The sequence below is a fragment of the Hermetia illucens genome, chromosome 2, assembly GCF_905115235.1.
Source record: "Hermetia illucens chromosome 2, iHerIll2.2.curated.20191125, whole genome shotgun sequence".
Taxonomy (NCBI): domain Eukaryota; kingdom Metazoa; phylum Arthropoda; class Insecta; order Diptera; family Stratiomyidae; genus Hermetia; species Hermetia illucens.
Window position 1 is genome coordinate 188,835,237 of NC_051850.1, and position 13,134 is coordinate 188,848,370.

The following is a 13,134-nucleotide window of genomic DNA, read 5'->3' on the forward strand; positions in this document are numbered from 1 at the left end:
TTATGAAAGGGAGTTGAAACCCTTGAGTAAGAGTATTACAAGAAATAATTGCGTACTTGTAGAAAATAATGGAACAGAAATTGTGAAGGTTGATGATAACACTATAATCTGTAAGAATCTTAAACAAACTAATATTGTTAATTATTGTGACGACAGAAACATACACCTAAATGGTAACTATTTAATCAACATCAATAACTGTACAATCCAGATACTAAATCAAACCGTTGGTAAAACAAATGTAAAATTTATTGACAGGTTCTTTTATAATGAAAATACGGATTATAATTTCACCAAAAACATTGATTTCAAAGAGATAGATAGATAGAAAATAAGAGAAACTTGGAACATATCAATATTTTAAAATTTCATAAAAATATAAATCACCTATCTGGTTCAATTGTAAGCGCATTTTTGTTAATACTATTTATCATAATACTTACCCTATATCATGGACACAAAAAAAAAAAAAAAGAAAAACAAAAAATAACAAAAAAAAAATTGAAAATTGTTGTAAAAAGCTCGCAATCCAGTAAAATTACGGAGAATTTCAAGTTAAATAGGGGAGAGGTTAAATATCCGCTTGGGTCGCTTATCTCCCATTTACAGTTAATTCCGAAACATTGTAAACATTATTGAGTGCACCTGCATAACGGATGCACAAACCAATAGAATCATAAACATTATTAAGTGCACCTGCATAACGGATGCACAAACGAGCGAGCATCGTAGGTATTAAGGTAGCAGTAAGATAATAAAAGGGAGAGTCTAGTTGGAACTGGGAGAGGATGAAGATCAATAAAATATATTAAATTAATAACTTCAAGTGTTATTAATTTTAGTTGTATAGCCACCCATTGTAATAATTCTAAGCTAGCTAAGCTACTTTTAAGCAAAATGTATCAGATGTAAGACACTAATTGGAAATAAATAAAATGAAAAAAACTTTTCCTTGAGTTCCACTGTCCTCTGCCTTGCAATTAGACAAGGACTTGTTTTAACCATTGTTAAAATACTGCGCCTTTCTCTTCAGGACGACATTGATTGATGACCAGAACGGTTTTCGAACAGAACTCGCCTGTTGATTTGAAGTTGTTAACAACCCGCTGGAAGGATGAATGTTGTCTTCCAACGACTCCCGCCATTTCCCTGTAACTTGTTTCCTCCACCTATAATTTAATAATGATTTTTCCCTCCCAACCGGAAATTTCTTTTCCTTTATTGAAACAAAAACACTTATTCCGCAATATCAACTTTACACAAACTTTCTAATCACGTGCATAAATGAAAACCAATTAATAACAGGTGCAGGACAATTTCAGGAAAGCGTATTTGAAACGTAATATTTTGGGGAATCCCCTTATTCGATGATGGAAAAATTACAGTTATCTCAGAAAATACTCGGATAAAATTAATGGAAAGCCGCGTGCTGAGTGATTAACAAATACTTAATCAATAGACGAAGCAATATCTGGAAAATGTTTGATTCGTTTTGCCTTTTAAATATAGAAAACCAAATGACATGAGGTGTACGCAGAGTTTTTAACCAAATACGAAGCTTTTTTTCGTTTTACAATCACAGCCAACATTTTAGGTCAAATACAAACGTTTCCTCTTTATTTCCCCCAGTGCCATCTCTCTGTCATGTATCTCATCGTTGCGGATGATTCCGCTGGCTATGGTTCAGTTCTTTGCGAGACGACCGGACAATTCCCCGCCGTTCTTCACACTTGGCACGTTGCGCCCCGGCTAGACGGGAATGCCCTCCATGCGGCACCACGAAAGTCCCATGTCTACCCGTCATTTTGTAGAGGTACATTCTCCGTTCTGTCAAAATAGACGAGAACGTAGAGCAGGACGGACGTCGGTACGCAGAGCTTGTCGCAAAGTTTTCAATTGGATTTTCTGATCTCGCCGCGCGGGCCCAATCCGTTTCCGGAACCGAGTGTTGATTGGAAGCCGTGTCCGATCATGAAGCAGAGCCGCATCCGAGCGCGCGAGGTGATCCCTTAATCAGATTTTCGCGGAGGAAGTTCTAGCGTCGCAGCGGCCAGGCCGTGGAGGAGGCGACGAGGGCTGCGATTTTACTCGTCCTTTTCCCGTATCCCGTATCACGACGAGATAGACGTGGGGGTGTGTGTGAGTTGGCTGGCGGAGTGTTGTCACGCGTAAAAGTGACATTTGGGTGCGACTGTGTACTGTACGGCGAGCGATTGTGCAGTTGTGTTGGCCGGCGGCGGCCGTGTGTTTGGTGCATTCGATTTTTGATGAGGCCTGAGTGAGAGAGTGTTAGTGAGTGTTTTTTATTTTCTTTCGGGTAAGATGGCGGCAAACCGAACTCGCACACAACAATCCAAGACGAGCAACTCGATTCTGTCAAAACTGCAAGGGGCCTTGATCGATGCGTGCACGCCACAGAAAATGTCCACCGACAAGAAAACGCTCGAGAAGACGTGGAAGCTGATGGACAAGGTGGTGAAGCTGTGCCAGCAGCCCAAGATGAACCTCAAGAACAGTCCACCATTCATCCTGGACATCCTGCCCGACACGTACCAGCGGCTCAGGCTCATCTACTCCAAGTACGAGGACCAGATGGGCGCCCTGCACGCCAACGAGCACTTCAATGTTTTCATCAACAATTTGATTCGCAAATGTAAACAGGCCATCAAGCTCTTCAAGGAGGGCAAGGAGCGGATGTTCGACGAGAACTCGCACTATCGCCGCAATTTGACTAAGCTCAGCCTGGTGTTCTCGCACATGCTGAGCGAGCTGAAGGCGATATTCCCGAACGGCGTGTTCGCAGGCGACCAGTTTCGCATTACCAAGGCGGACGCCGCTGACTTCTGGAAGTCCAACTTTGGAAATAGGTAAGAATGCGTAGGACTTATTGGCGCTCCAAATAGTATCGCTGGATATCTCCACGCTGCGAATTTGGCAGAAGAATAGAATTTATGCGACCCAAGAGGATACAAAAATTTATATGTCCTCCAGGACAAAGTATTTCATGTCGTATTGCAATACGGAGGCTGGCGAAAGACAGGCTTTTTGCCGGAAATTTGTTTCAGATTAAAAAAATACCATCGAAAGGACGCACAATTTGTTTATTATTTGGGAAGGGTGCGAGCTTGTCAGGCTTTTTTAACTCCCCTTACCATGCCTAAATCCCAATAGTCCTCATCCGAATTCAGCTTTTGAAACATCCACGCACATGGGTCCATTGTGGATTACTGTTGTCAACAACATATAACTTGTTACCATTTAGAAGGCACCTTCCCCCCACCCCTCCTTATTTACAAAAAACTCAGACAGCTAGTTTCCCCAAGCCTCTTTTAAGGCCAACTTAGTAGCACCAAGAGCGTTTTGCATGGACCGGAAGAGATGGTAATCACTTGATGCCAGGTCTGGACTATACGGTGGGTGCGATAGGACATCCCATCCGAGCTCCCGTAGCTTCTGGCGGGTCATCAAAAATGTGTGAGACCAAGCGTTGTTCTGGTGGTCAATCGCCTGCTTCAAACGGTCGAGTTGCTTACAGTAGAGGACCGAATCGAGGGTCTGGCCATAGTTGAGCAGTTCATAGTGGATGATTCCCTTCCAATCCCACCAAACACACAACAAAACCTTCCTAGCTGTCAATCCGGGCTTGGCGATGGCTTGGGCCGGCTGGCTGCGCTTCGACCACGATCTTTTTCGCTTGAGGTTGTCGTGCTTGATCCACCTGTCACCATCCGCTTCAAAAATGGGTCGAATTCGTTCCGTTTCAGCAGTGCATCGCAGTCGTTGATTCGGTCCAAGAAATTTTTTTTTCGCGTCAACTCGTTGTGGCACCCAAACATCCAGCTTTTTTTTGAATCCAATCTTCTGCAAATGGTTCCAAACGATTTTATGGTCTATACCCAGTTTCTGGCCAATCGAACGAATGCTCACATGTCGCTCTACTTGACTGATTTCGATGATTTTATCGGTTTCTACGACGATTGGCCTAACAACTTCGATATCCACTACATCAGAACGAAATCGATCGAACCAACGCTGTGCTGTGCAAATCGTTACACTATCGGGCCCATAAATTTCACAAATTTTTTCGGTCGCCCTCGTTGCATTTTTACCTCTCATATAGTAAAAATGTAAATTATGATGAATTTCTTACTTGGTGAACTCCATCTTTGACGTGCTATAACTTGAGACTGAAACGTACGATCACAACACTGTCCACGAGAAACTTGTAGCACAGATTCATCATCATCAACGGCGCGACAACCGGTATCCGGTCTAGGCCTGCCTTAATAAGGAACTCCAGACATCCCGGTTTTGCGGGAGATCCACCAATTCGACATCCCTAAAAGCTGTCTGGCGTCCTGACCTACGCCATCGCTCCATATTAGGCAGGGTCTGCCTCGTCTTCTTTTCCTACCATAGATATTGCCCTTATAGACTTTCCGGGTGAGATCATCCTCATCCATACGGATTAAGTGACCCGCCCACCGTAACCTATTGAGCCGGATTTTATCCACAACCGGACGGTCATGGTATCGTTCATAGATTTCGTCATTGTGTAGGCTACGGAATCGTCCATCCTCATGTAGGGGGCCAAAAATTCTTCGGAGGATTCTTCTCTCGAACGCGGCCAAGAGTTCGCAATTTTTCTTGCTAAGAACCCAAGTTTCCGAGGAATACATGAGGACTGGCAAGATCATAGTCTTGTACAGTAAGAGCTTTGACCCTGTGGTGAGACGTTTCGAGCTGAAATAGGCTCTGTTGGCTGACAACAACCGTGCGCGGATTTCATCATCGTAGCTGTTATCGGTTGTGATTTTCGACCCTAGATAGGAGAAATTGTCAACGGTCTCAAAGTTGTATTCTCCTATCCTTATTCTTCTTCGTGTTTGACCAGTGCGGTTTGATGTTGTTGGTTGATTCGTCTTCGGTGCTGACGTTGCCACCATATATCTTGTCTTGCCTTCATTGATGTGCAGCCCAAGATCTCGCGCCAATCGTCGCCTGCTCGATCTGGATGAAGGCAGTTTGTACGTCTCGGGTGGTTCTTCCCATGATGTCGATATCATCAGCATAGGCCAGTAGTTGGGTGGACTTAAAGAGGATCGTACCTCTTGCATTTACCTCAGCATCACGGATCACTTTCTCGAGGCCCAGATTAAAAAGGACGCATGATAGGGCATCCCCTTGTCTTAGACCGTTGTTGATGTCGAATGGTCTTGAGAGTGATCCTGCTGCTTTTATCTGGCCTCGTACATTGGTCAGGGTCAGCCTAGTCAGCCTTATTCATTTCGTTGGGATACCGAATTCTCTCATTCTCATTCTCCCAGTTTTACACTGGCTATGCTATCATAGGCGGCTTTAAAGTCGATGAATAGATGGTGCAACTGTTGTCCATATTCCAACAGTTTTTCCATCGCTTGCTACAGAGAGAAAATCTGATCTGTTGCTGATTTGCCTGGAGTAAAGCCTCTTTGGTATGTGCCAATGATGTTCTGCACGTATGGGGCTATCCGGCCTAGCAAGATAGCAGAGAATATCTTATAGATGGTACTCAGCAACGTGATACCTTTATAATTGCTGCACTGTGTGATATCTCCCTTTTTATGTATGAGACAGATAATGCCTCGTTCCCAATCGTCAGGCATTGATTCGCTGCCCCATACCTTGAGCACAAGTTGATGAACCACTTGGTGTAACTGGCCGCCTCCATATTTAACCAATTCGGCTGTAATTCCATCGGCTCCTGGCGACTTATGATTTTTTAGCCGATGAATTGCACGGACTGTTTCTCCTAAACTTGGTGGTGGCAGTATTTGTCCGTCGTCTTCAGTTGGCGGGACCTCCAACTCGTCAATGTTCTGGTTGTTCAGTAGCTCATCAAAGTACTCAACCCATCGCTCTAATATGCCCATTCTGTCGGAAATCAGATTTCCCTCTTTGTCTCGGCAGGATGAGTATCGAGGTGTATAAGGCTTCATCCTGCTGACTTGTTGGTAAAACTTCCGCGCCTGGTGCGGTTGCTCCCTGTACTTTTCTAGTTCACAGACTTGTTGGTTCTCCCAGGCTTCTTTTTCCGTCTGTGAAGTCGCTTCTCCGCTCGACGGAGTTCGTGATAAGTCTCTACGCGTGCTCGCGTTCTTTGAGAATGCAGCATTACTCGGTATGCAGCATTCTTCCGTTCCGTTGCTAGCTTACATTCATCGTCAAACCAGCCGTTCCGACTTCTTTTGCGACTGGGGCCAAGTATGTTTGTGGCCGTATCCATGATAACGTTCTTCAGGTGGTTGTGAAGATCATTTGCAGATGCTTCATCTCTGTTCTCTGTTAACTGCGGTTATTGCGGTATCCATTTCCCTTTTATAGGGGTCGCGGAGAGCTGTGTTGTGGATGGCTTCTGGGTTCACTCTCACCTGATTGTCAGAGGGGATTCTAGGTGGTATTGTTATTCGAGCTCGGAGCACCATGCCAACGAGATAGCTCCTGAAACGAGAAGAGGTTCATTTAGTTTTCGTAAAGAGTTTTTTAAACAATGGGGAATAGCAATTACCCAGATTCAAGCTAGTGTCAACCGGTTGTTTGCTAATGAACCAGCTTTCATAGGCATCAAGCTGGTTAATTTTCCTTACGTGCTTTAGAACCTTCAAATGTTCGGCGCTTATTTTATGGGCGCATTCCATCATATGTTTAACCACCATAGATTTAGTAGGTTTTCGGGAGTACTTGACAGCCAACTCTGCCTCCTTCATGTGCTCCCTAAATCTGGTGGTTACCAATCTTTTTGTTGGCCCGATATACACCTTCGGACAATCTGAGCAAGCGATTTTATAAATGTCACTCATCTCCTCTACTGTTTTTCGGTCTTTTTCCCCAGCCAACTGGGATTTTAGCTGGTAGATACAGTTTGATCCTACCAGCTGTATGTCAAATTTTTTCAATGTCCTTTTTATGTGCTTAGACAGATTTGAGAAGGTGACAATTGATCGTTTTTGACCGGTAGAGGGCAATTGTTGGCTTTATAGTGTAGTGAGATTACTACGTTCTAACCTTCGTGTGTGTCTCCTAATCATTATGTCTATGGTGGCGCTGGTGTATCCGTTCTTCTTTGCCGTGTCCATGATGTAGAGTTTTTCGCTCCGGTAGTTTTCCTCTGTGAGAGGAATTGTTAGGAGGCGGTGGATCATAGTGCCATAAGCAGCCATTTTGTGCTGGTAGCTGTGGAACGAAGTGGCCGGGATTGTACGCTGAGTGCTGGTCGATTTCCTGAAAATAGAAAAAGAAAATTGTCCGTTTTGACGTTTGATTAGTAAATCTAGGAATAAATATTCACACCAACGTAAAATAAACAACAAGTTCTTATTATTTCAGATAATTAATCGTTGGAAACATCGCATAATTTCACTCAGATAAACATTTTCCGATTTGTGCTTTCAGCTGCTTACACTTTGGTAACACAGCCAAAAGATGCATTTCAGAGTCTAAACTTCAAACGCAAAGTCTAGGAACAGCAGCGGAAGTATTCCATCGCAATGAAACTCTCGAAGAAAATCAACTGGCAAACCAGCCCCCGCCTCTTAATTTTCGAATCCCATCCTCCATCGTGCAACATCCAAAAGAGCATCATCACTGCCGCGTTTACTAATTGGCGTCCCTGAAACGCACCGAGAAATTCACGGCGTTATTTTGTCTCCGTCTTTGTGCGAGTCTTCCACTGGCATCTGCCCTATAATTACTCATTAACGTTGCCGACCTTCGTCTTATCAAGTGAAAGAGTCAATTTAAAAGTCGACATGAAATGATGCGATTTATTGCTTTGGCCGCTGCTATCATCATCATCGTCGTCTTTGTCCCTTTGACTAATTCAATTGAGCGGCCATGGAAGGGAAAGCAATGCCCAGTTTCGTGGCTGGTGATTTGTCCTTCCGCACTTTTTACTTGGACCAATTGAAGTTACCGCCGCTGGCTGGCCTAGTTGGTGAGGAAATCGTTGATAAGGCTCATTATTTTTAAAGAGGGTACGCGAGCGCCTGCCCAAGAAATACCGAAAAATTACCACAAATCCCACATAGAGACTGATAGGTTATAGCGAGGGATTTATTGAAAATTAAGGGGGGGGGGGGTTCCAAGCAATTGGCTTTGGAGCATATGAAAAATGAAGGATTCGGTATCCTAGGCAAACGATTTCAGGACTATTTGCATACTCCCAACAAAGAGGCCAACTCGTTTATCATTTGATTGTCCTTGGAGGAATCTGCGGAAAGACTGAGGACTATTTCCATTTCTGTCTCCGGTCTGTTCACCCTTAACCACGGAAACCTTCCTAATCATCTGTAGGCGGACGGTCAAAACCCCAGGAAATTGCTAATCGGTTATTTTTTAACTTATTTACTTTATAGCCGGCTAATTAGGACCGTAATATTTAATACCCCCCAAGCCACCGGGGTCCGAGCAGACGTTGTGTGGTACTGAAAATGGCGGTGGTCACTCTGTCGATGTCGATTATTACACTGACCCTCTTGTTGATATCGCGCGCCCAATAAATTCGGGAAGATTAATGGAAATGGACAGATAAATGGACGGACGGACGGCGCTCATTAAAAAGAGGCCGGAAAAAGTGAAAAACTCATTCGACTCGAGATTATTCGCAGAGAAAACATGAGAATGGAATGAATCTTTTTTATCGATTGTTTCTTTTCGTTTTGAAGGTTCCGAAATCTGATTATGAGTATTGGGTCATCAGTGGATTAAGATAGAGAGTGAGCGAGGCCCTGTCTGGATGGTGGCCAATGACTGGCAATCATCTTGAAAATCGGAAATTAAGATTGACTGGTGGAGAACTGAAGAATTTCACTGTTTAGAAAAGTTTATCTATCATTTCCATTTATGGATTGTTCGCTTTCGATTGAATTAAGTACGTAATCGTTTTCAATTGTCTATGATGAGGTTTCATGGTTGGAAAACTTTGTAAGATTGATGGTTTCAAGTTGCTTTCATTTTCAATTGGTAAATAAATATTATTTCCAAAATTGGATTATTATTGGCAACAGATACTCTGCCTTATATCGAGTGTAGAAGAATGGAGTAATGATCAAAGGGGATCACCGCCTAGTCCTAATTAAGATAATCCCCCTTAAACTTCCCCACTTGATAGTTTAGCCCGGAAATATCAGTGAGAATTCGGAGGTTCTTTTTGGTGAGGTTCAAACAATCCTTTTTGCGCTTGGGTTCGTATTCCCCAATACACACCCTGGACTGTTCCATTCCTGGTAGACCCGCCCAGTATAGTTCCTTGAGTCGTTCCTCTTCATTCTTTATTACCATAGCCATGAATCTGTTTCCGATTCGATAGAAGGGTTCTGGTCTGCATATCCCCGCTCCCTTCTTGGCTAATTCGTTCACTACCTCATTGCCTTCCAACCCAACATGGCCTGGAATATACAGACCTTGTTGAACAAACCCAGCGTATTCAGTTTCTCAAGGCATTCCCATATCAGTTTAGAGTTCACTTGGTTGGACCTAAGTGCCTTGATCGCTGCTTGGCTGTCAGTCAGAGTAGCAATGTTCTGCGCCCTGTAGTTCCTTTGGAGATTAAATCTGTCTATGGCGTATATTTCCGCCTAGTGTGCTTACCCATTGGCTCTAAATATATTGACATCACTCTGACACCCACTTCCTCCCCTGTGATGCATCCGTCAGTGTACCAAGAGTAATCAGTTGTTGGTTTAAGCCATATGTCAGAGCCACGCTCTCCCAGTTTTCCTTATTACTCCAACGTGTTTCAAATTTCTTATCGAAGTGAAACTTCGTTGTCAACTTATCTTTTGGTATCAATAATTCAGAGTAGCGCCTCGAAAGAATATCCATCGTCCTTCAATTTAGTCAGCTCTCCGCCTGACTGACACTCCCGACCATCCTGAAGATTGCCCTCCTTGCCTGCATCTATATGTGTAGATGGAAAGGGGTTAATCCCAGAAGGACCTTCAGGAATGCCGTTGGGCATGTCCTCATTGCCCCAACTGATACCCACGCAAGCCAATCCCCTACCGATTAAAGCAATGTCGTCCGCATACCCCTGGACCTGTATTCCAGTATTTATTAGCACGTCCAGGAATTCGTCTACTTCCATATTCGTCAATCGAGCGGTTGAAGGGCAGGCGCATCGCAATCTGCAGTGACAGTCAAGCTGCACTGAGGGCATTGAGCAGTCCTTTGATCACCTCGAAAATCGTTCAGGAATGCAGAAACCGTTTGAACTCTATGTCTAGATTCAATACGATGGAACTACCCCTGGGTACCTGGTCACTGTGGCATAGAGGGAAATGAAATCTCGAACGCTTTAGCGAAAGAGGGGTCAATCTCTCCTATGCAGGGACCGGAGCCAGCAATTGGGGTATCAGTAGCATTGGCTAAATCTGTTTTCAAAAACTGGGAACAAGTTTCCCATAATGACAGGTGGCAGAGCCTAAATGCTGCTCGACACACCAAACTTTTCCTGCTAGAACCCAACATACGTACCGCAAAGTTTATCCTGTCGAAAAGCAGGAGGACCTGCAGGTGTATTGTGAACATTCTGACAGACCATAATTCACTAGCTGGCATATGTTCAGAATAGGAATTACCGAAGATGATACGTGTCCCTCCTGTAATGAGGAAGCGGAATTCACGGAGCATTTCCTATGTGAATGTCCCGCCTATGGACGCATCAGGCATCAGATCTTTGGTGCCGATGTTCTCCAATTGCGACGGGTAGCATCACATCCACTAACGAAAATCCTGCGATACGTTAACGAATCCGGAATGGGGGGGAGGCAAATTTTTGTCCAGCCAAATGACGGCATAATACCGCCTGTAACTGTGGAGGAGCTGCGGGAAATATGTGGTAGGCTCGGTGACAACAAGGCCCCAGGTTTGGATGGCATCCCCAACCGAGCTTTGAAACTGGCAGTGAAGACTAGGCCCGACCCTTTCGCCAACACCTTCGAGGCGTGCCTAAAAGAAGGAATATTCCCTGCCCAGTGGAAAAAGCAAAAGTTGGTGTTGCTTCCGAAGCCTGGCAAGCAACCTGGAAACCCAGCGTCGTATCGTCCTATCTGTCTGTTGGATACAATGGGGAAGATGATGGAGAGAGTCATCTACAACGGACTCCTGCCCATCGTCGAAGCCAGCAATGGTTTGTCGGAACGCCAGTTTGGTTTCCGACGCGCCCACTACGGTGGACGCAATTGGCATGGTGGCAAACCTGGCAAAAGGTGCACTAATTTCTAGCGGCTGCTGTGCCGTGGTGGCGTTGGATGTCAAAAACGCATTCAACTCGGCCAACTGGAATAGAATTAAACGGGCGTTGGCTGACATAGGTGTCCCCGGATGCTTAGCGAATTTTGTTGGAAAACTACCTCTCAGAGAGGACTCTCTGGTACGGGACGGATGAGGGCCCCAAAGAGTACATTGCCACAGCCGGGGTACCACAGGGATCGGTACTTGGTCCCCTGTTGTGGAATATCATGTATAATGCGGTGCTTGCTCTTCCCGTCCCAGAGGGGACTACGATTGTCGGCTTTGCTGATGACCTAGCTGTGGTTGTTGCAGCAAAACACCCAGAAGATGTGGAGGTTTACGCAACAGAAACAGTGAGAGCGGTAAAGTCCTGGCTAGAAAAGGCCGGGCTGACCTTGGCGGACGCGAAAATGGAAGTGGTCTTGATAACGAAACGCAGGAAAAATAACACTGTAAAAGTTGAGGTCGGTGGACATACGGTCATATCAAAGCCGGCTATCAAATACCTGGGGGTAATAATTGACACCAAATTGAGTTTTAGGGAGCACCTAGAGTATGCATGCCAAAAGGCAGCCAGTGCCACCACGGCACTTGCAAAAATGTTGCCAAATATTGGTGGGCCGAAACATTGCCGGAGGTTGGTGCTAGCCGGAGTGGTGCGCTCCATCCTGCTCTACTCCACGCCTGTGTGGGCAGAGGCGCTTGGAAACTCTCACAGACGGAAGCAGGTGAACTCGGTTTACCGGCGGATGGCTTTGAGGGTTTGCAGTGCTTTTAGAACCACATCAGATGAGGCAGTATTGGTGGTGGCAGGCATGATCCCGGTTGACATTCTGGCCAAAGAAATGAGTGTCCTGTACAATGCAAGACGTATGGAGGGGCATGCACAGCGTAGAAATGCGGCAAGGTCAGAGTCGCTTGATCTCTGGCAACGCAGATGGGACGAGTCTGCGAAAGGTCGGTGGACGCACAGGCTCATTCCCAACATTAGGGTGTGGCTTGAGCGAAAACATGGGGATACCAACTACCACATTACCCAGTTCCTCACGGGACACGGTGGTTGCTACAGGCAGTATCTGCACCGCTTTGGGTTGGATGATTTTCCGAACTGTCCCAGATGCGATGGCATACCGGAGGATCCAGAGCATGTGATGTTTCACTGCCCACGATTTGCTATGGAGAGAAGGAGCTTAAACCAGGTGCTGGGCAGGAGCGGGACCCCGAAGAGCTTGGCTCCAGAGATGCTGGAGTCCGAGGAGAAGTGGCTTACGGTTGGCTCCGCAATCATCCAAATGCAGGAGGAGTTGCAGAAGGAACAAAGAAGGAGGAAAGCCGGAAATAGGAGAAGGATGAGTGCCTAAGAGCAAACCTACCCCGCGAAGTAATACAATGGTGGTCCCGCGGGGCTGGGGCTGGAGAGACCGGGGGTGGTTTTTAGTGGGTGTGAATCCCACACGCGCCCGCTGTTGTTCCGCCGTTCGGGCGGCGGACGTGTCTTTCTAAGATTTTCCACCTCCGTGTACGCACAAAAAAAAAAAATAAATAAAACATGTTGACACTGATGTAGGGGATTACGCTTTAGAACGTTCGTTCTAATATATCTCTTCTCCATCGTTTTGAGTACGAACGATGTTAGGCCTGAAAGATTTAGTGTTGGTCGAGGGCTATGCTGGCCCTTACCACCCTCAGAAGACACTTTAAGATTATTTGTAGGCCTCTCTGGATTAGTGCTGGGAAGATGCCATCTACTCCGGGTGATTTCAGTGGTTCAAAAGTTCCCACAGCCCACCTTACCCTAGTTTCCAAGCATACCTTTTTTGCTAGTTTCCAGTTCTCCGTTTTTCCTTGTTTTTTCGTTGTTGG

General features: G+C 45.3%; 1 protein-coding gene across 1 annotated transcript in view; it reads left to right on the forward strand.

Moving 5' to 3' along the window:
* Window positions 1-1,846: 1,846 nt before the first annotated feature.
* Window positions 1,847-13,134, forward strand: part of LOC119650457 (E3 ubiquitin-protein ligase CBL-B-B) — a 305,536-nt gene continuing 294,248 nt past the window's right edge. The window contains exon 1 of the mRNA XM_038053313.1: window positions 1,847-2,867. Within this exon, the coding sequence (XP_037909241.1) occupies window positions 2,323-2,867 (545 nt within the window). The 5' untranslated portion in view covers window positions 1,847-2,322. The remainder of the gene's footprint in view (window positions 2,868-13,134) is intronic.